At 35.4% G+C, this 24,337-nt stretch overlaps 1 protein-coding gene and 1 non-coding gene across 2 annotated transcripts in view; both read right to left on the reverse strand.

The window, feature by feature from the left end:
• LOC142348419 (uncharacterized) overlaps positions 1–4,419 on the reverse strand; it is a 57,890-nt gene extending 53,471 nt beyond the window's left edge. The window contains exon 1 of the mRNA XM_075399777.1: positions 4,291–4,419. Coding sequence (XP_075255892.1) covers positions 4,291–4,330 — 40 coding nt within the window. The 5' untranslated portion in view covers positions 4,331–4,419. The remainder of the gene's footprint in view (positions 1–4,290) is intronic.
• Positions 4,420–11,736: 7,317 nt separating this feature from the next.
• LOC142348865 (U1 spliceosomal RNA) lies at positions 11,737–11,897 on the reverse strand. The gene has a single exon (XR_012760796.1). It is a non-coding gene; the product is annotated as a U1 spliceosomal RNA (small nuclear RNA).
• Between the last annotated feature and the right edge of the window lie 12,440 nt (positions 11,898–24,337).

The following is a 24,337-nucleotide window of genomic DNA, read 5'->3' on the forward strand; positions in this document are numbered from 1 at the left end:
GATAGTCCTTATCTTCGGTATCCAGTTGCACTTGTCTGTACATTTTTGCAATGTCTGCTGAAAGGGCTACAGGATACATACGAAAACGGATCAGGATGCTGAATAGATCTTTCTGGATCTTGGGTCCCACCATCAGTCTATCGTTCAAAGAAATTCCACTGGTAGTCTTTGCTGAACCATCAAAGACTACACGCAGCGTCGTAGTTGTACTTGAGTCCTTGAACACACAGTGATGGCTGAGATAATAGCTTTTCTCTATTGGCACTAGCATCTCCTTTGCTGGTACTTCTTCTATGTGTCCTAGTTTAATGAACTCATTGATGAACTCGTTGTATCTTCTGTACAGATCAGGCTGTTTTTGAAGTCTATGAAGGAGACTTCTAAGTCTTCGTTGTGCTTGCTGCTGGGAATCCCCCAGTTCTCCAATTTCGTTCTTAAACGGCAGTTTTACGATGAACCTTCCTTCAGGGCTTCTTCGTGTGGTTGACTTGAAGTGTTCTTCACATCTTCTTTCTTCGTCGGTCAGATGTTTAGTTGCAGGCACTTCCTCGATTTCCCAAAAACGCTGCAAACTGTCTTCAAATGATGACACAAAGTAGGTTTGCAAACTGGAAGAATTGGAAATTTGCACGTTTTCGCGTCCAATTACTAACCAACCGAATACTGAGAGCCGATAAGTAACGGGGATGTTTGGTTCTTTCAGTCTGTTGTTCCCAACCATCAAGTCCTCGTAGTGTCCAGCTCCAATGATTAGATCAACTTGGGCGGGCTTGTTAAAGTCGGGATCAGCCAACTGTAGTTCCTTTACTGTCTCCCAATTGTCTGTGTTGATGTACCGAGAAGGTAAATCGTTTGTCGTTTTCGTTAAAACTGACGCGTCAATGATAATTGGTGCTTTGTTTTTTGGTTGAAGGCAAAGGTCAACAAATCCGCGATTAGTTGAGACTTCATTTCCTCCGAGTCCAAAAACACGCGTACTGTTCCTCTTTCTCTTTAGCTGAAGTCTTTGTACTGCAGCTTCAGTTACAAGATTATTCTGAGATGCAGAGTCCAGAATTGCTCGCAGAGTCCAGAAATACTTTTACCGTAATTTTCGTTCGAATTAACGTTTTTTCTACGAAAAATTTAATTCAAAACTAGATTTCACGACAAAAAGTAAATCAATTTTAGGCTTTTAGTAGATGAAAGGAGATAATAAAGACTAGTTCTAGTCTTAGAGGGAGGTTTAATATATAAAAAAACCGAATTAGGTTTGGGAGCTCTTTTTTTAGAAAATTTTGCTATTTCTTTGTTTCTTTAGGTCACCTAGAGACTAGTAGACACATTTAATACCGAAGTTCCGTTAATGACAAACCTCTTTTATGATCAAATGAAGCCCAATGAACAAAAAATTTGTTTCGAAGGGATCGCTCATGTTTTTTTTTTTGGATTCGTATCTCAAATTTCGTAATTTCAAATGAAATTTTGATTTATTTTTTGAGGTTTTACTAAAGTTTTATAACCCTATGGCATAAACTTGTTGACTAAAGGTGCAATCAATTTGCTAATGAGCATTAAGTGAACCTATCTAGTGTTGTGAGTGGACAACTAATGGCTGTTAAGACTTTGAAAAAAAATTTCGAATCTTTTTTTTAAATTAGTAAATCATAAACTTATTTTTGTGAACTGTAAATTCGTCTCAGTTAAAACAGGATTGAACTCCTTCATACCACTGCAAAATAAGTTAATCTCATTGGCGGCTTTATCAAATAACTATTGGTTATACGTCTTCAATGCCACAAGATTTCAAATTTTTCAAAAAATTTTTTGGACATTTCGTTTTATTTTGTTCAATTTGAAATCTTATCACGTCATCCTAATATTGATGGCTAAATCTTCCTTTAGTGAAGACGTGCAAAGGATCATAGATAAAACTTTCTGAGAAAAAATATGGTTTAAATGTCTTCAACACTTTCTTCTCCCATTTTTCTAAAGAAATTTTGGTTTTTGCCTGTATTTGTTGTTTTTTTTTCATAGTCATAAGACATATTGTGATGTCTTATTGATTACCTAGACATGATAAACATCCTTGTATTCACATCATGGCATAGTTGAGCGTATTCATTGAATTCCTATGAAAGATTTTGAGTTTAATAGCTGTTAAGACTTTAAAAATACTTTTTTTGAATTTTTTTTGAACATAAATCAATCTTAAGCTTATTTTCGGTGATTGTAAGTCAGTCTCGGTAATGACAGAACCGCTTTGTTTCTACATCAACAACAATTTATCTAATTAGCGGTTTTGTCTTCTAAATATTGGTTTTTCTGACTTCGGTGCACGAGTTTTCATAATTTTTATAATTTTTGGATTTTTTTAGTAATTTTGGTTCCTTTTGAAATTGTATTACAATATCCTAATATTGATAGCTCCCATTGGCTTAGTAAAGACGTTCAATGGATCGTTGAAAAAGTTTTCAGAGAAAAAAGCTTATGGTTTAAATAGCTTCGACACTTTCTTCTCTCAATTTTCTACCGAACTTTTGGATTTTTCCTGTTTTTGTTGTTGTTTTCATAGTCACTGACTTGATGTAATGTCTTATTGATAAATTTTGAATGACAAACATCCTATTCGTTACATCATCTAGGCATAATTTAGCGTAATAAATGCCTTCCGTTGAAAGCTGTAGAAATTTATGACTTCGATACTATGGTTTTTCTCAAAAATTTCGTGGTTTTATGTATTTTTCTGTGCCATACGACATATTGTTATGAGTTATTGATGTCACATGAATGAAACCTATGATTGCTATTTCATCGAGGCAGAATTTAGTGTGTTTAAATAACTCCGTTGAAAATAATTGAATTTTATGTCTTTGATACTAGGGCTTTTCTCAAAAAATTCGTGATTTTAATATCTTTGTTTATTTTTGTTGTTTTTCAAGTCATTTTGTAACAATAGAAACAATCACCTTGCTGTTAAAAATTAATTGCAAATAGAAGGGTTTATACTGAAAAATTCATTCTCTAATGGCTTTAAAACTTTTCTCGCTTAATTTTTGTGAGTTTGCTGTTTTTGCTTTTTTTTTTAGTTTTTAGGTAGCCGTAAAATTCTGATCGGTCTCATAAACCTGTAATGTTGCCTGTACTGTTGCCCATAAACCTGTAATGAGTGATGTTACCCAAAGCAGTCAGTTTAAAGCCAATAGTCTTAAAAATTATGATATTATTCATCTTCAAAGATTTTTCAAACGTTTCATTTTTTTTGTTCTTTTCGTCAACTTATTCTCGTCATTGAGAAGTCCACTCCAATTCCTTGAATTTCGAAAAACAACTTTTCTACTAATATTATGTCGTAACTGATGTTTTGTTTGGTGGACATTATGCGTTTTCACAAAAAATATTGTGAGTGGTGTTTTTGTGTTTCTTTTTTCTCTTCTTTTAGCTTATTCAGGTAATAACAGATCCCAATGATTTTCAAATGTGGCCCAAATGAACGAACTTCTTTTTTTCTCAGTATAATTTTAGCTGAATGAGTATAAATGTAAACTGAAATAAAAACAAATAAAATTCAGATAATAGCTAATGATTTTAATGGCTTCAATAATTTATGTTATTGTTCGTAATTTTTTGAGATTTTCTGCATCTTTGTGTAAATTGTTCGTTTTTTTGAGATTTTCTGCGTATTTAGTTTATTCCTATGGTTTAGTCACAGCAAAGACAGGTCCCATTAGTTTCATATTGACTTTTTAGTAAATTTATCAAGAATTATTTTGTTAAAAAGCTAGAGATTTTTTAGACTTTTGAAATTATTTGGTTTAAGAAATGTTGATTGATCTTTGACTTTAACCTCATTTTTTTTCTCTATGTCAACTTTATACCTAATTTCATTATGAAAACCATACATCTGCTGTAGAGTTAGCAAAAACTAAATTTGTGGAGTTGAGGTTTCATCTGATTGCAATTTGACGTTGTTACTAGGTGCTTTTAAAATTATATAGTTGGTTTCTGCCGTGAAAATTTTGTTTTGCAGTTTTTGTTGTTTGCTGTTTTTTCTCGTAGTCTTTTTATTGGTAGATCTCGTGAGCGCTGTAATGAGAAATGGCATTATGTAATTCAGTTTGTAGTTAGGTTTTGTAGCATTTTTTTTAAAATTCAAACATCTATTTTTGTTATCTCTTCATTTGGTTGACAATTAAGTCAAAAATGTAGATGAGCTCGGGTCGGAACATCATGTGCGAACTCACATTAACGAGCCGCCTTGTTTGAGAAAAAAGTCAATCAAAATGTCAAACATAAAAATGTGCAACTTACAGGTAAATGGGGCCAAACTAGCAACATAATGCATTTTCATTTTAATGTTCAAAAATATTAAAAGCTTTTACTTTGTACAAAAGGTAAAAGATGTTTGTCACAAGATACATAAATGGTTCCAGAGGTCATGACCGGTCTATAAACAACTGTGTTAAAGTTATTAATAAATAGTCTTTGTAAACACCAAGTGTTTAAATGATTACTTTGGATGCCATAGTCGGACAATAAAAGAATGTTATAAGTTCATAACATAAGTCAGGAGGGTTTCAATAGTTTTTAAAACGTTATTTTGAAAGTTCGAAGCGAACAAAAGGGTCGTCAGCTTAGACCAGAAACATTTAACTCTTGAGATAATTGGCATTTTTCAGTGAGCAGTTTTTGTTCGTTCCTACCTAGAGTTTCCGCAATTAAACACCCCAGAGTATTTATAAATGTGCTTTGAGGCCTGAATTCTATCACAGAGGCGCAATTTCGTGAAAATAACGTTTGATTCAGTGATGAGCTATTTTTTTTAAATGTAGCTCCACGATCCAATTTTCAATAATTTTTCCAGTAACTACAAACCGCCTTTGCGGACCCAGTTGTCACCGCCATTCACAGCAAAGACATGCAACACACTAGACGAACTGGCACGGTTATCTACTAAGATGTTGCAAGATTCTTGCGAATAACGGTTATATGCTCAAGATCGATATATTCATCGTAGAGAGTTGACACTAGTACGTCCAGCGTAGAATATGGAATTAAAAAGATTTTTTTGATTTTCGCTTTTTACAGGGAGATATCGAGGATTAAACTTTCGAGAAAATAGAGTGAATTCCGTTGATTTTATTCACGTTTTTTCGGAATTTTTGACTACAACTTCGCCAATTTTGCTAAAATTTAATAAATTCTTTCATGAAAAAGTTGTTGATTTTATTTTTAAAGACAAAATATATTGTCGGCTATTTTTATTGAATTTTTTTTGTCAAAAATTCCGGCTAAATATTTCATAAAATTCAGACTTTATCATCAAAAACAGCACGAAATAAGTTTCTTTAGTCCACTCTGATTAAATTTGCAGGAAGTGCACACCCAAACACCACTAACACAATCCTTTGTGGACTGAAAAGGGGGCTAATTCTACTTCAAATTCCGTTGACAGTGCTCTGTAATTAAATTTTTGCCGTTTTTTGCTAAGTTTATTCATTGATTGTCAAAAACGCAGCATTTATTTTTTGATTTATAAATAACAAAACATCTATATCTTTGACATTTGAAAAATTAATTATTCCTGATGTACAATTAGCATTTGCAGGAGTATTTTGGTACCAATCGTGGACCGTTACAATCCACAAATAATTCGGATTGCCATCAGTCAGTATTTTAAATAGAAAATTCAATCTTTTTTATACTAATTTTATAACAGAACATCTCAAATCAAAGCTCACTAGTGATAGGTCATATTGGCTTCCTAAATTAGCTCCAAATCATTGATCTAGTTGATTGCTTGAAATCTTATGGTCGTTTTGACCTTTAAAATATTTGATTTTTAAATAAAAATGGCTTTTTGAACTTTGCCTCCATTTTTCTCTTATTTTTGTCAGCTTCTAGCTTAGTGTAAGCAATCAAAGAGTGCTCCTTCTTTCTAATGAATTCAAAGACGGTCTTTATGCTATTTTACGCTTTAAGTTATGGTGTTCTGGCTTTTATAATGCTAGATTTCACATTTTTTTTTTTAATTTTTAGGTATTTGCCCATTTTTCATGTTTTCTAGTTTTTTCAAGTTATTGCATTATTGGCAGTTCATATATCACATTATTCGCTTTGAAAATTACGTAAAATTGATAATATTTAGAAACTTAAAGACATAGATTGTGGTTCTTTAGCGCTTCGACAATACTTTCTCGAAGAATTTAGTTGAATTTTGTAATTTTGTCTTTAACTGTCGTTTTTACTTTGTTTTTTTAGTCTATTTAATTTCTTGTACAATGACACGGTTTGATTGGCTTTTCATGGAAGATTAGATGAGCCAGTTTTCTGATAATAGTAGATAGCTGAAGGCTTTCATGACTTTGAAAACAATTGTTTTCCAAAATGAAAAAAAAAACACTTTAACTTCGAATTTTTGTTCCTTTTGTTGTCTGTTTGTTACTTGGTCTCGTTAAATAACGTTTAAAGATGACCTTATTTTTGTCAGGGGAAGGTGTCAAAAGGGATTGATGTCACAAAGTCTAATGTTTTTAAAGAATTCGTTATTACTTTACCGGCTTCGACATGAGTTTTTTTTTACAAAAAAAAGTAAAGGAATTTTTGTTTCTGTTATATTTGACATTCTTTTTGTAGCTGTAAGACATATTCTGGATAATTGCAAGTCCCAAGGGCTTCATCTGGAAGAATGGACGAACCCATTCAAATTTTTAATTTTGTAATTAATGGCTTTCATATCTTTGGAAAAAAAATTTTTGAAAAAAAAACAAGTATTACATAATTTTGCAATTTTTTCTTTTTTGTGTAATTGTTACCTAATTTCCTTATCGGTGTTCAACGAAGTTGCAATTGAACATATTTTGAGGGCCAAAGCAAGGCTTTACGTCTTCGAAAGCATTTTCTGACAAGTTTTAATTGATTTATTGTTTGTTGTCTATTTGTTGTTCTTTTTGTAACTTAAAAAAATTGAACACCGACAGTTCTTAATAGCCTTCTAAAAAAACATTGGTAATTGTTAACCTATGGGAAATTTTAGTTGATTCCTAATGGTTTTCATTATTTTGAAACTAATTGTATTTTTAAAAAAAATTCAGCGATTTTTCTAACTTTGAAGTTTCTGTTATTTTTTGTCTAATTGTTACCAAGCCTTAATATGAACTGGTGAATAACCATTTTTTTCTGGTTAATTGCAGTTTATTTTGTTTACTTTCAGTTTTATCTGACGGCATTTTGACTTTGTTATTAATTTTTGTTTTTTAAAACGGACATAAAATTTTTGATGTAATTAATGTTTGTTGTTGTTGCTTGATTTTGCCGTTCGTCCTCGCTCGCTTTCTTAATATCAGCATATCTCATCAATCTAAAGCATCATTTTTTACTCCATTGAGTTATTTGTTTTGGAGGCTATCTTTTCGTTCATACACCAGTTTTTTTGAAAAATACTTGAATTTTTGTGTTTTTCTATCGTAGACAATTATGCCAAAATTTTGGATGAGCGGGGTCGGAACCATATGTGCGATCGCACATTACCGAGCCTCCTTGTTGACCTATTTCAAGTCTTTTTTTTAATTTTTCCTTTATCTTTGCGCAATCGTTTAAAAATTTTAAATCTGCAAAGTATTAACAAGAGCTGAAAAGCTTTGTTCCTCTACGATACAAAATTGCTACATTTGAAATTTTTTCACTTTAGTTTTGACCCCAACTTTTACTATAACAATCTTTTGATGGCTCCCAATGAAGTCTGAAATAAGGCAGGGATTGGAATTTTTTTGAAAACTCAAAGACCTCTTTAAATTGGTTATTGTTTAAGCTGCTCTTGGTAGTAAGCTATAAAATAAACAATTGATGTTTATTAAAACTATACTTGAATTCGTGATATAATACAGATGATCACAACTGATTTTTTCTATTGAATCAACACCTCAGTTGGCACTACAACTCTAAAGGAGGCAACTGTCGTTAAAATTTCGTGTATGAAATTTGACAGTGAAATTAATTTCATTGGGAAGACAAGCGGCTTTTGTAAAATGGGCAATTAGAATACTTTTAGTTACAATTCATAAGTGTTCCCTCACAAGTAGATTGGCTATACGGACGTTCCTCGTATTTTCCTTGAAGTACAAAGTGAGGAACTATTTGCAAAATCGAATAACAACTTATTGGGGATTATGAACTGGGTACAGGCATGAAAAATCAGTTTTGATATTCTAAGTAAATTTTAAACATACAGGTATCAGCCACTCTCTCGTTAAAACTAACAGACTTAAAAAGTGAATACAATACAAAAACACACAATATCTCATTTAATGAAGCCACCAAAGAGAGGCGGAAGACAATTCAGTTAACAGTTAACTTGTGGAGTGCTTCATCAATTCACAGAAAAAAACAAATCTCTAAGCAAAATAGCTTTTAAAAAGCTCTATACAATTTTATTACACAAAATAATCAAATTCTAATTTTGTCGAATCAGGTAAGAGCTGGAAGGGATTAAAGCCAAATTATGACATCAAAAAATGAAAATAATGCTTTTTGCATTGATGCGATTTTGCATTTAAATTATTTTTAATTAGTTTTCTGATCCGATGACCAACTGGGATGTGGGATGCAGTTAATTGACGACTCTAGCTCTTTTTACCTAGTGCACTTTCTGCATTTGTACTTAAATTTCTCCTTCCCCACTTGCTAGATCATTAAAGGATCTTCACGGTCAAAGTCGAATGATACCAGTAGCAGTACTATGGGTTAAAGGGGAACCAGAACAAGAGGAAAAATGATCAAAAAGTCAAGAGAGAATAACCTTTTAGTCGGCAGGATATCTTATTATTATGAAAAAAGTCTAATTTTGCAGGACTTTTAGCGCGTTTCACTCAAATTTTTTCCAATTAATTGAAATTAGGTCCAGCATTTCGTAAAAAACTTAGTATCTCTCAAATATAACATATATTTGTTTAGGGCAGACCATTCATTTTGTTTTTTGTGAATTTTAGATGTCAAGTTTTCAACTTCTTTTCGTTTTTGATCAAAAATGCCGTATTTTTCGATTACTTTATTTGAGAAAATTAAAAATTTAAAACATTATAACAGAAATGCTCCTCCCATTCTTACAAACTCCAGGTTCTGTAGTAGCATCCGGTGTTTGTCATTGTCTAGTGAGTTCTTCAGATCCGTCTGTGTCAAAAATGAAATTGACTTACAGAACTGTAACGGTTTCAAAGATACAACAAGAAACTTAGAAGTCTTCTGTATAAAAGTTTCAAAGAACGAAAGAAGAACTTACCTGACGAATTTTATTGCTTTGTCGATAAGTAATGGCCACAAAACTAAACTCAATTTTAATTTTGTTTCGGCGCTATCATTATTTTATTGACCTATCAATCAAATGTCGGAATTAAATTCTCCCACCAACAGAAACCTGATTCTAACATCCAACGACCTCCAACTAATGAACTCGATTGTACACAAGCCATATCTGATTCGCATGAAATGTCGATGAAAATAGATAATCAGCTCCGGGAATCGGAGTTAAGATGTATTCACATGCCAATCATGTAAAATATTTTTAGCAAATCTAATTTTTCTCTGTATATTTTCGCATAGATAACTACTATAAAAACAAACTAATTTTTGTATATCTGCAGTTCAAAATTTAATTGAATATTTAACTTATTGAATTCTTTGACCCGTGTTATCGACCACGACAATATCAGCCACTCTCTCGTTAAAACCAACAGACTTAAAAAGTGAAAACAATACAAAAACACAAGATCTCATTCAAAAAAGCCACCAAAGAGAGACCGAAGACAATTCAGTTAACTGTTAACTTGTGGAGTGCTTCATCAATTCACAGAAAAAACAAATCTCTAAAGAAAATAGCTTTTACACAATCTCTAGTTAAAACTCTACACAATCTTCATTAAACAAAATAATCAAATTCTACTTTTTGTCGAATTGGGTAGGAGCTGGAAGGGATTAAAGCCAAATTATGACATCAAAAAATGACAAAAATGCTTTTTGCATTGATGCAATTTTGCATTTAAATTATTTTTACTTACTTTTCTGATCCGATGACCAACTGGGATGTGGGATGCAGTTAATTGACGACTCTAGCTCTTTGTACCTAAAGCACTTTCTGCATTTGTACTTAAATTTCTCCTTCCCCACTTGCTAGATCATTAAAGAATCTTTACGGTCAAACTCCAATGATACCTGTAGCACTACTATGGGTTAAAGGGAAACCAGAACAAGAGGAAAAATGATCAAAAAGTCAACAAAAATATTTTTTGATTACTTTGAGAAAAATAGAAGTTTAAAAAATTGTAACAGAATTGATCCTCCCATTCTTACAAACTCCAGTTCTGTAGTAACATCCGGTGTTTGACATTGTCAAGTGAGTTCTTCAGATCTATCTGTGTCAAAAATTAAATTGACTCACAGAATTTTAACGAGAATGACAAAATATGCGAAAGAAAGGTCATTTTTATGGCTGATAATTCCAAGAACTACTGCTAGTAAAAAACCAATAATCTGTATTTTTTTCGGTTCTTTAAAAACTGTCCATCGCATGATTTGCACTAAAAGCGTTTTGTGAACTCGTGAAACCTGTTTTCAAAAAATTTGTGCACGAAAGTTGTACGTGTTAGAACTAGGGCATTTTTGTCATTAGCACAGAATTGCTAACTTCATGGTCAGTGTTGCTATTTATTTTCAGTGTCAATTGCTAGGAAAATTCTTTTTTTAATAGCTCCCATGAGATATATACATTTCGAATTTTGTTTCATATTACAATATCTCTTAGCTGTGTTTACTTTTGTCTGCTATAGTTTTCCCGATAGTGTTTATGAAAACAATTTTCTGTTTATTGAAAAGACAATACAACCTGATATTTTTTCCATTCAAATTTCACGGCTGTTAGAGTTTGTTGGTTGTGTTTGATGTTGACATTTTATGATAATCTCTTTCGTATAAATAAGGACAATTCCATGAAATCTTTCAAAAGCTGATTCACAATCTAAAGAGTTATCAACTCAGTTGATTTTGCGATTTGATTAATAATGTTTCCATCAGCAGTTTGCTTTCAATTTCTACAAAAATGGTCAGATATGTTCTCGTATATTTCACTGATGTCGCAATTCGATTTCCGCAGTATAGTGCTCAGATTGAAGTTTCTAGAAATTCAAGTTAATTTAGAGGAGCTGTAATCAATATCTCTTCGGTTTTGAATTTAGCTTTCTCCCTGGTGTAATCATATCTCGACATCTTTGATACGCAGCAGGAACTTAAAAGTCCTAACACCCCGCAGCAGGAACTTAAAAGTCCTTTTGGTTTTCTGTCGTGGGCAATATCTATGTCCTCACTAACAATATGACAAAAATTGGGTTCTTATGTAGGTTCTCGGGATAACTCTGAAACGCTGTATGAAATTAATTTAAACAAACAATGCTATGTGATTTGGCCAAATTGAAATATAAAGCGAAAAGAATTTCCGACTGTCGTGACGCTGCGCACGCTTCGTCGCAATAACCGACCCGCGATTACCGGATTAAATTCCACATCGCATGGCCGTTTAAAAGCGACCCACGATTGCACCTAAATTGGTAGTGGTAAACTGGGGACAGAAGGGAGCATATCTGGATCAATATTGACTATAGCTGAGAAAGGGTGTTCGTGAAAAGATGTCAGTCAAGTTCGGACTTCTTTTAAAATATGATATTGATACAATACAATATTTTCTGTTATACAATATTTATCCAATTCTTAAAAGGGAAAGCGCGAACGCAGTCCCACACGAAGAAATTGCGCGCCCGAAATCCCCTATTAGAGGAAGTCGCAGGGGTCAACCTCTGCCGAGTGCAATGCAGACACCTCACCCTGGGTCTTCGTGCTACGTGATCCACGAAAGGCCCACGCCAAGTAAGTATGAACCGCGCCCTGTTACTGAAACATACTAAATTGAAATCGAATGATGCTTTAAAACAAGTTTCTTTTTATAGAATCAGAGTACTCTCTGTATAATTTTGAGACCCTTACCATATTGTGTCTGACACCAAAATGACAAATTTTGCACATTATTTCTCGCTTCCATTTCCAAAAGATGATTAATGCTAAACACGCTCGATCTTAGGCTGAAGAATTAGGGGACCGAATAAATTATACACAAAATAGATTCATTTTACACGTTGATACTGATCTACGCAACGTGTTTGTAAACGTACTAAATGTGCGGTGCTGAATTGTTAGTTGTTCAGCTAGCTACATTTTGTCCGGTGCTAAGAAAATTGGTCGACAGGGCGTTTAGCCGAAAAGGAAACATGAGAATTTAAGCCCTTCGCATTTTGACCTTCGCTACGTTAGTCGATGAAGAATATTTGCCCCAAAATTTTTAATAAGCCCAACAAAGCTTCACAATCTATGGCGCATTTTTTGTGAATTGTCGGCTAAATTTCGATTTTTTGGTTGTTGGCTAAACGCACTGTCGGCCAATGCGGCGCAGGCCATTTTGTGAGTTGAGCACACTTTACATGAATTTAACACTGACGCTTCGACGCTGAAAATGACGAACAGTAAAGTAGCCGAAAATTACTTGGCCTTAAACTAATGGGTATTTGGTGTGCTCCCAACGGACTGGGAAATCCCAGCCTGTTTTCATGAACATTAGCAGGACAATTAAAATAGGTTGATGTTATCCCCCACAGTCCAATGGATAAAATGAGCATTTTCGTTTGTATACTTAGATTACTGGCGCATAGCTATCACAAAAAAGTATCAGTAACTAGATTTTATTTAGGCAGGTATAAGCAACGAATAGAGTGAAAAAAGTGTGAAATATTTTACAGCACTTTTTGAAATAGGACAATGCATTCATTATTCAACTTTATTACGGTGATCATATTAGCACATAAACCACGATATCAATAACCTTAGCTATAATTGACAACTCTGAACAAGTAAACCGTACAATCTTTGAACATTTACCATATCATAAGCACCAATTTGGGTCGAGGAACATCGGATAATATCAACCAGAGAAAGGAAACAACCGACGAGCACTTTACGGCGGAAGCTGATACGAAATTACTAAGTTGTGCATATACTACGATTGATTGAAATGGAACAGATATCAAACTGCCGTTAGAAAAGTCGGATCTATTCAACAATTGCCCCCCCCCCCCCCCCCTTGGTACCTAGTAGAGAACCGCCTCCCCTTTTGTGCTATACTTTACCACAATATTACTTGGCCTATACTTTAGATAGCCGAATAATTGTTTAAGTGCAATTGCGAACCGCTGTTCATGGCCATGCCTCTCATGCGCTGTGGGATGTAATCCGGAAATCGCGGGTCGGTTATCGCGGCGAAGCCGCGACGCGCGCGAAGCGCGCCCACCGACCCGCCAGTCGGAAATTCTTTTCGCTTTATATTCCGGTTCGGCTAATTGCTATACCACGGTATATTTTATTCTATTCAGTTTAATAATATGTGCATGCGTGGAAAGTTATTAGTCGTCTCTGATTGGTTAATAAATAGCTCGCTTAAATTCTATTTTAAGAATAGCCCCCCCCCCCCCTTTTGCAAAAGGGGGGGGGGGGGCAATTGTCGAAAAGATCCGAAAAGTCAAACCTGCTAGTTTTTCAAAAAACGACAAAGCGTAAACAAGGTTTAGTCATGGTGACTGCTATGATCAGTCAACCTAAAACAGGTATAGGCCAGACAGACCTGGGTCGCAGACAGTGGGTTCAGACCGAACAGACCCATATTCAAATCCAATACTACAAGATCTCAAACGTGATCAGCAAATTTTTTCAGGACCGACAGTTAAAGGATGCAAAATGAAGTTTACTAGATTTCTGTTTCCCTTGAGTCTGCTCTTACGCTGGTAAAAAGGAATTTGCCATAAAAAACACTCAATCGTTACACACTCACGATTCACTTTCTACCCCAGTCGAGACCGTATGGTAATCTTGCAAGATGAACGGTTATCTTGCAAGATTCTTGCAAAAAAACAGACTTCCAATAATGAGTAAATAAAATCCGAGATCGCTGAGTTTGTATGTTTGCGAAATTGAGGTGCATTTAAAAAACAACAATGCGGCTCGGTAATGTGCGTTCGCACATTAAGTTCCGACCCCGCTCATTTACATTTTTCACTTAATTGTCTACCCAATGAGGAAGAGATAAAAAATTAACATATTGTTCAACAAACTACTAAAAGAATAAAACAATCTACTCTAGAGGGCCTATGAGACCTGTGGCTACCATAATATGACCTTAATTCTATTAAAATACCATAATTTAAAAAAAAAATTCGAACTGATTAGAAACATTACGCATCAAATGAAATCATGGAGAGAGTCTTTCATACCTCAATAGAGAGCGACTGAGGCCTTTCATTACCCAGGATAAGTCATACGACTACAAAAAGAACGACAAAAACAGGCAAAAACGAAAAATATGCACAAAAAATTATGCACGAAAACGATGTCCCCCCAATCAAATAAATATTAAGCTGATCACTAAAAACAATAAAAATCTTCGTTTGCATTTTTTTGCAGGTGAAAACATTTGTTAATCGAATGACGCCCATTATTGTGATACTGTGAAATGAAAACAATAACCTACAAAAAAAGGGGGCAAATATACAAAAATCACAAAAATTGGTTTTATGAAAACTGGTTGTTCCAAGAACAAAGACCATTTGAGGAACATAAAACCGTTATAAAGACCAAATTATACTTCAATAGATAAATGATGGGAAGTGTATATAGAGATGCTTAGCTACAATTTAACAGAACTAAAATTGGCAGATCTCAAAAATCTATCTCTTTTCTTTATTAAAAACAAACAGTTTCAAAATTCATAGCCAACAAAAGCTTTCGACTAAAAGTGTAGACAGTTTGCCTTGCAACTACTCGGAAAACTAATTGCGACTGTTATTAATGAGACTTAATCATAAGACTATAAAATAACATTAAATACAAGCTGAACTAACGTTTCACAAACAACTTTACGAAACCACAGTTTTGAAGCCATTAAATTTATAACACATTAACCGCGAGAATTTAACATCTTCATTTGCGTCTCCTTTGATGATCGTAACGTCTTTTTGTAAAACGACTATCATAAAATGACAACAAAAAGAACCACAAAAACTGAAAAGTATCTAAACATCACGAAATTCTTCCGAAACAAATTGTCTAAGCCCTGAAGACATCATTTAAAACGTTTAAACAACAGAAAAAGTATTGTTTGACTCAACAAAACATTAAAAGAGCTCTAAGTAATGAGACTAATCTACGAAAATGATAACATAGTAAAGACGAAAAAAACGCAAACCAGAACAAAAATTGATAAGTTGAAGAACACTACTCTTTTTTTTTAGAAATTTAATTCGAAAGTCAAAAAAACCATGAGCTATTTACCGATAACAGTTATTAAGTTCATTTGTTTATCTATAGTTGGCCACTATGACCTCTAATTAAACAATATTTGGCACATGACAACAAAAATTAACAACAAAAAAAGGGCAAAAAAAATCTCTACCAATTTCTGCAAGAGAACGGTGTCGCAGCCCTTCAAACCATATGTTATGAAAACAAAAAAGATGTTCAGTTTTGAATGTTGTTAAGCTTTTTCAGTTAGATTGTTAAATTATGTTACAATTTACAAAAGAAACAAAAACAACAGCAAAAATGGGCAATTATGAACAAAAATCAGAAAAATTTGTATGAAAACTCGTACTACCAAAAGCAAGAAAACCTTCTGTTAAACCAATGGGCCACAAAATTAGTTTGTATTCTATAAGGAGGAAAGGTTGACATGAACTTCCTGAGAATAAGCAAAATGTTGACTAATAATATAAAAAATTGACAAGTTCAAAAAATCACAGAAATTTCCTTAAAACAAATACATTCAATAACATTAGAGACATTAGGTAACCACCGAATGAATAGAAAAGATTCACTTGTACCTCTTGAGTAAGAAATTTAGATCTCTGAGTGGTTAATCTGGAAAATCCGACTGCCAAAAGAATAACAATTGAAGACAAGACAAGAATTCAGTTAAATTTTACTAAAACTCTTCCTCAAAGCGATAAAAACCCTTCTCTGTATCTACAATCCGTCTCAACTTTACGTAAATTGGAGCTGTCATTAACGTAGCCGTGAATAAAAAATATTGTCAGTGATTGACAATAAAATAAATGCAAAATATTTTGAAAAAAAGCACTATCAAAAAAAACCAAAAAGTCTCTGATTCTAAGAATCCATGATATTATAAAACCTCTCACTGATTTTGTCGCGCGCCCAGCAAACCGACCAAGTGTTTGCGAATTAGACCAATTGTTGAGTGGAATTCTTCAAATATTAAAAAAAACAACGATGCATTTTGTATAATTATCTAGTTAAATCTGCAAAAAACGGCAAAGTTTTAGTTCCAGAAGACTTTCATACGGCGCTTAATTGCAATTAGCACTCTTTTTGAGATTATGAAGTCTTTGTTAAGGTTTTTCGGTCACTAAGTCTGGCAAACATTAACAAAGTGGACCAAAAAAGCATATTGTGCCATTTTTGATGAAAAAAGTTTGAATTTTGAAAATTTTAGCCAAAAAACTTCAATCAAACAATTCAGCAACGCTCTTCTATTTCTAACGGTAACAACAACACTCTGCCGTTAAAGAACTTTTAACTTATTTTGAATTATATTAGCGAAATTGTGCCAAATGTTAGCAAAAATTACTGAAAATATGAACAAAAACAGTCGAATGTTCACAAAACTTTAAACCTCGATAACACCCTGTAAAAAACGGTAATCGAAAAAATCTTTTTAATTCTGTATTATACGCTGGACGGGCTTTTTAAAAATACCACTCAAAATTCTCTACGATGAATAAATGGATCGGCCAAAATTGACTGAACAAAAAAACCCAGTTGAGTATATAGTTCCTCCCTACCCACTAAAGTGGGGGTCGGAACAAAAACTACACACTCAACATAACTGAACGAAGTAACGGTAAACGGTTTTAGCGGCCAACGTTTTGTTTCGTTCTGAACACACTCTAAAGCAGAACGGTACTCGTACTGAAGTTTACATACAGTTTAAACAAGAAAATGGGGGCGAATTTTTTTTGCCATCAATCAATTTTTCTCGGGCCTACACGAAAGTTTTTATATCAACTTAACCGCTGATAACGTATTTGAAATACGGCTTTCTAACAAAATAGTTCAATGACCCGTTCAATGGTTCATTCTGTTAAAACCAATTATGAAGGAACGGGAAAGCACTAATAAAGGCCTTAGACAGCTCTCCAGTGCTTTCCAGCTTATAATAAATAATGCTTTAATCAACTTTTTGTTCTGTAAATGAGACTTTTTCCACAACTGCATCAGTTTTGAATCATTATTAGGTAGCAAGCACCACAAAAACAACTGTCAGTATTCAGTTGAGAGTGAAAAAAAACAAACAGTTCCTATAAAATTGTCTATCATATGTTATGCGTAGCGATAACATAACGTTTTCAATCATTTAAGAAGTACCTGGCGGAAAATTCAAAAAGTCGCATTTCTCAACCTTTCAATCTATTCTAAGCTCATCCTATAGCGGAACGGCCCTCAAACAGACGTTTACACACAGTTTAATGATGAAAACTGGAGTCCAAAAATTTCTTATCAAACAATTTTTCTAATTGTAAAATCTTTATATCGATTCTTTTTACAGATTGTAAAAAAGAGGTTTATTTCTAACGTGCGAGGGATATCTTGCTCCAATTTCACAAATTGTAGAATTTGGTCGTTCGCTGTTTTTACTTTTCATCAACAAAAATAAATTAAAGTGATTCCTCATTTTTGCTTGTTTTCGTTTTAAAAAACAGCCCATCCACTTTATTTCAGATTGACCTGCACTACTACATTTAGATTTTGTTTCACATTGGAAGAAAACAAAAAGTGGAGGAGTGTCATTGAACCTAAATCCAAAAGCATCTTGGGCTTCACTCCGACAATATTGTGAGTAAAATAAGCCTTTGATTTAAACAGTTTAGCGGAATTTACCAGGATGATTTGTTCAATAGAGCTCCAGCTTTCAAATTGGCTGTGGTCGTGGTACCAGAGAACTCTTCACGGGAACGTACAAATCTAATCCTTTCATTTTCTAGGACCTTAGTTCGTGTTCAGTGAGGATCACACGAGAAGGATCGGAAGTAGGTGGCACACCCATTGATATCTCTAAAAGTCACGTCCTTCTGTACCAGACAACAATGAGGGCTTTGGGTCATTCTGTCGGCGGCAACGGAATTACTCTCAAAAACTTTGCCAATCATTTAACGTTGGTTTTCAATCTTACAGACGATTTCAATTTACGGGATAGCACAATTTGCCCAAAACTTACTGGTGCACGGCTGGGGATCGGATTCAAATTCAAAACACCAACCAAGCAACCCATTGGAGTCATACTTATGGCTGAACGTCAATCTGTTGCTTTGATTAATTTCAATAGAGAAGTTATCAAAACTCTGCAATTTACAGTGGTTGACAACAGTGACAATGATAGTTTTGTCAAAAAACACTCTTGAGCTTAGCCTGCGTTACCTTGGCTGTTATTCTGCTGACAACTTCCCTTTCATTCAGCGAAACAAATTTGTGGTTGTTAACAATCAACCATCTTGCTTTTTTGGGGAACACTGGCTTTTGATTGCAGACAGTAATGGACAACCACTTCTCTACGACTCCTTCAAACGAGATCTTCACGAAGTTTTCCCGAGTATTTTTAAAAGACTGCAGAAACATCCATTAAATTTGTCGTAATTCGTCTCTTGTTCAAACCGCTAGCGAGTAGTAAACTGTGTGCATTGTACTGTTTCTACGTTGCTCACTGTATCAATTTACCGACCCGCACTTTTCCTTTTTCTTTAACTGATGAAGAGTTGCTACGATTTGCTGCTGAAAAATTTAGTATTTCTACTATGAAAATAAATTCTTTGAAAAGTTGACTTTTTTTGCAAAACATATTGCAAAATATCAAAATTAGATTTAATTTTTTTTGCGATAACAGGGAGTTGATCCGACTAACTGACAAAAACTAGAGAAAAAACAAATGAATCAGTAAAATAAACAAACACGCAAACCTACAAATTCCCAAAAAATTATTTAGAATGTCGAGCACCAACTTAAATTTCACTCCTGCTTCTGCCATGTTAGTCCACTATCCTAACTCGGACAATAACGCGAGTGATGTGTCTATCCCTCCCTCACCTCAGTTGGAAATGGAAAATGGAGATGAGTTTGCACTAATGTTTGAAAACGGAAGTGCTCAAAATTCGCAGGACATAGTAGAAGATGACGATGAGGAGCTAACTTCCATGAACAGGAGGCTCAGATTGAGACCTAGACGTCGAGGTGAGCAGTATATTTTAGACGCCTTCTCCGACGATAAAAGTCGCATGGCCTTGGAAGAAGAGACGGCGAAAACGAGGCCTTTGAGTTCTCATCTGATACAGTTTTGCCATCTGCTCCGAATGTATGGATGTCCAAGAGACGGAGAGAGACAGGCAACACACGTCTTGGTTTTCCTTGGCCGTCATGTGGGAGGGCATGATGACAACAATGACGGTTTGCTGAATGAAGCCGCCAGAGTTTTGGAGGAATCAGTATTTCTCCCATCGCCTGAGTGACCAAGTACAGCTGAGCTGTCCAATCAGGCACTCGAAAACACCGGGGTGTCCGATATCCAACTACCTTATATGAAGAAAGTGAGGCCACTGAAAAACGGTTCTGTTCTCCACCTGCGCCCAACAGAAATGCATCACCCAACACGAGGAGAAGAAACAGAGAAGAGAGAGACAGACAGAGAGAAAAACTGACGCGGACAGTTCAATTAAAGGATTCTTTATTTATTTTGTTTTTTTTTGTTTCTGAAGCAAACGGTGGATCAGTTCGGCAGCATCTTAAGGCAGGCAGATGATCTTGTCGGACTTGAAGTTGAGCAGGCTGAAGAAATTGGTGACGACGAAGCCACTTCAAAATTGTTGCGTCGCCTCGAACGGGCTGAAACTCTGAAAAACAACAGCCTCATAAAGCACGTAAACCATATAGACAGAATTATGAGGAGGTTGCAGCTCCGTGTCGATGACCAAACTACTTTCTATCAGATGCTGCGGGAGGGTAATCTCAACTTTAAAGAACTTCGAGTGCGGCAGTATCTCTCAATTCGGGCTACATGTGAGATGTACCCAAGATTGCTGAGCGTGACAGGCTTTCAAAACTCGTCAAGTCTTTTGACGGGATACAAGAAATTGCAGAAAGCCTGTCATGAAGAGTGGCGAACTTAAGAAAGTTGAAGGCGGCTGCAAGTTGACAGTCATGCAAACCCTGTCCAGCGAGTGCGGGCAAACTGGTTTGCTGACTATCATTTGTGGAGCTGATCAAAGGATAAATTCGAGTCTTAGTCGTACATGCCCTGTCTAGCGAGAGCAGACACTCTGGCTTGTAGACTTTGCAAAACAGATCTCTCTTTATGTTAAGTTTCTTTAGTTTTGTTTAGAGTAGTTTAATAGATTTATGCTCTTGAAAATTGTTTCGAGTAAATAAAATATCACACAAAGTGCCAGTTTTGAACCACGGACTCTTGACGAGCAAGTAAGTTTTAATTTAAAAAGCAGCCAGTTCGATATTTACACCAAGATGACTAAACTTGTTGTCGTTGGTGCGTCAAATATTGAAAAAGATTATGAGTTGTGCTGGTGTAAATGTGGACCATAAATGTATAAAGGACATTCATTGGACTGAGTGGGTGGAAGAAGTCAATTTTGTGAGCGTGCCTGGTGCTCGTATGAATCATGAAACAGAAAGCCTCTAGTAATTTCTTCTCTTTGTTTTAATTTGGAAAGTGTTTAATTATTGACATTCCTGTTTTTATTTTGTATTTGTTTAGGAATCTTGTAATGGAGGCAATTACGCACGCACCAAAAGCTATTTTAATATATTGTGATATTGTCGGAAATTCGCTGGAGTACCATAACGGTCATGAAGCGCTGGATGGTAAAAGTTGCGCAAAGGTAATAGAGGCGCTAGAGAAAAAGTATAATGAGATCAAATTCGTGGTGATGCACGCGCAGTGGAGGAAAAGTCTCAAGTTGGCTCAAAATGAAGAAATTGGTTATTTTAATAACATTATCCATAGAACAGTTTGCATTATTGACGAAAAAATTCGAACAAGCGCTAAATTAACACGAATTATTGACGGGAAGACAGGACGGAGGGGTCAAACCTGAATGTTCACCACAGCCGTCAAACAGTGTGCTTCAATGTTGGTATTCTTATTAGGAAGGCAAGGTGAGGTTAGTAATATTTCAATTTAATTTTTCAAGTAGCAAATGAAGTGTTTCTAAAATTAGAACAATTTCATTGTCGGGTAGATTCCGAACACCGGGGAAGAATGCATGTGCTGCTTGGGTGCCGAGTATCACCCTATCGGCATATGCATTCTTCTCTCCACAATGAGGGCCTTGAGTCATTCTGTCGGCGGCAACGGAATTACTTTCAAAAACTTTGCCAATCATGTTGCGTTGATTTTCAACCCTGCAGCTGATTTTAATTTACGGGACAACACAATCTGCCCAGAACTTACTGTGGAACGGTTCCGGATCAAATTCAAATTCAAAACACCAACCAAGCAACTCATTAGAGTCATACTTATGGCTGAACGTCAATCTGTTGCTTTGATTGATTGCAATAGAGAAGTTATTAAAAACTCTGCAATTGACAGTGGTTGACAACTGTGACAATGACAGTTTTGTCAGTAAACACTCTGAGCTTAGACTGCGTTACCTTGGCTGTTATTCTGCTGACAACTTCGCTTTCATTAAGCGAAACAAATTTGTGATTGTTAACAATCAACCATCTTGCTTTTTTGGGGAACACTGGCTTTTGATCGCAGACAGTAATGGACAACTACTTTTCTACGACTCCTTCAAACGAGATCTTCACGAAGTTTTCCGAGTATTTTCCAAAGACTGCAGAAACATCCATTAAATTTGTCGTAATTCGTCCCTTGTTCAAACAGCTAGCGACAAGTAAACTGTGTGCATTGTACTGTTTATACGTTGCTCACTGTATCTATTTACCGACCCGAACTTTTCCTTTTTATCTAACTGAAGAATTGCTACAATTTGCTGCTGAAAAATTTAGTATTTCTACTATGAAAATAAATCCTTTGAAAAGTAGATTGTTTTTGCAAAACATATTGCAAGTCATCAAAATAAGATTTAATTTTTTTGCGATAAAAGGAAGGAGTTGATCCGACTGACTGCAAAAAAGAGGAAAAAAACAAATGAGTCAGTAAAATAAACAAACACGCAAACGTAAAAAATCCGAAAATTATTTAGAATGTCGAGCACCAACTCAAATGTTACTCCTGCTTCTGCCATGTTAGTCCACTATCCTAACTCGGACAATAACGCGAGTGATGTGTCTATCCTTCCCTCGCCTCAATTGGAAATGGAAAATGGAGATGAGTTTGCACTAATGTTTGAAAACGGTAATCAAAATTCGCAGTAAGTAGTGGAAGATGACGATAAGGAGCTAACTTCCATGAACAGGAGGCTCAGATTGAGACCTCAACGTCGAGGCGCGCAGTACATTTTAGACTCCTTCTCCGACTATAATAGTCGGATGGCCTTGGAAGAAGGAGACGGCGAAAACGAGGCCTTTGAGTTCTCATCTGATACAGTTTTGCCATCTGCTCCGAATGTATGGATGTCCAAGAGACGGAGACAGCCTTGGTTTTCCTTGGCCGTGATGTGGGAGGGCATGATAACAACAATGACGGTCTGCTGAAAGAAGCCGCCAGAGTTTTGGAGGAATCAGTATTTCTCCCGTCGCCTGAGTCACCAAGTACTGCTGAGCTGTCGAATCAGGCACTCGAAAACACCGGGGTGTCCGAAATCCACCTCCCTCATATGAAGAAAGTGAGGCCGCTAAAAAACAGTTCATTTCTCCACCTGCACCCAACAGAAATGCATCACCCAACAAGAGGAGAAGAAACAGAGAAGAAAGAGACAGGGTGAGCTTAAGTAGTTTTCAATGCATTTTGCTCCTGACTAATGATGTTGACGTCTTGGGAAAAAATGATGCAGACAGTTCACGTAAAATATTCTTTATTTACTTTGTTTTGCAGCAAACGGTGGATCAGTTACGCAGCATCGTAAGGCAGGCAGATGATCTTGCCGGCCGTGAATTTGAACAGGCTGAAGAAATTTGTGACGACGAAGCCCCGTCAAAATTGCTGCGTTGCCTCGAAAGGGCTGAAACACTGAATATCAGCCTCATAAAGCACGTACACCATATAGGCGGAATTTTGAGGAGGTTGCTGCAGCTCCGTGTCGATGACCAAACTATTTTCTATCAGATGCCTCGGGAGGGTATTCTCAACTTTAAAGAACTTCGAGTGCGGCAGTATCTCTCAATTCGGGCTACAAGTGAAATGTACCCAAGATTGTTGTGCATGACAGAATTTCATGAAGAGTGGGAAAGTTTAGAAAGTTGAAGGCGGCTGCAAGTTGATAGTCATGCAAACCCTGTCCAGCGAGTGCGAGCAAACTGATTTGCTGACCATCAATTGTTGAGCTGATCAAAAGATAAACTCAAGTCTTAGTCGTACAAGCCCCTTCTAGCGAGAGCAGACTCTGGCGTGTATACTTTGCAAACAGATCTCTCTTTATGTTAAGTTTCTTTAGTTTTGCTTAGAGTAGTTTAATTGATTTATGCTCTTAAAAATTGTTTCGATTAAGTAAAAATCACAAAGTGCCAGTTTTGAACCACGGACCCTTGACGAGCAAGTAAGTTTTAACTAAAAAAGCAGCCAGTTCGATATTTACACTAAGATGACTAAACTTGTTGTCGTTGGTGCGTCAAATATTGAAAAAGATTATGAGTTGTGATGGTGTAAATGTGGACCATAAATGTATAAAGGACATTCATTGGACTGAGTGGGTGGAAGAAGTCAATTTTGTGAGCGTGTCTGGTGCTCGTATGAATCATGAAACAGAGAGCCTCTAGTAATTTCTTCTCTTTGTTTTAATTTGGAAAGTGTTTAATTATTGACATTCCTGTTTTTATTTTGTATTTGTTTAGGAATCTTGTAATGGAGGCAATTACGCACGCACCAAAAGCTATTTTAATATATTGTGATATTGTCGGAAATTCGCTGGAGTACCATAACGGTCATGAAGCGCTGGATGGTAAAAGTTGCGCAAAGGTAATAGAGGCGCTAGAGAAAAAGTATAATGAGATCAAATTCGTGGTGATGCACGCGCAGTGGAGGAAAAGTCTCAAGTTGGCTCAAAATGAAGAAATTGGTTATTTTAATAACATT

The sequence above is a fragment of the Convolutriloba macropyga genome, chromosome 10, assembly GCF_964194025.1.
Source record: "Convolutriloba macropyga chromosome 10, txConMacr16.3, whole genome shotgun sequence".
Classification (NCBI taxonomy): domain Eukaryota; kingdom Metazoa; phylum Xenacoelomorpha; order Acoela; family Convolutidae; genus Convolutriloba; species Convolutriloba macropyga.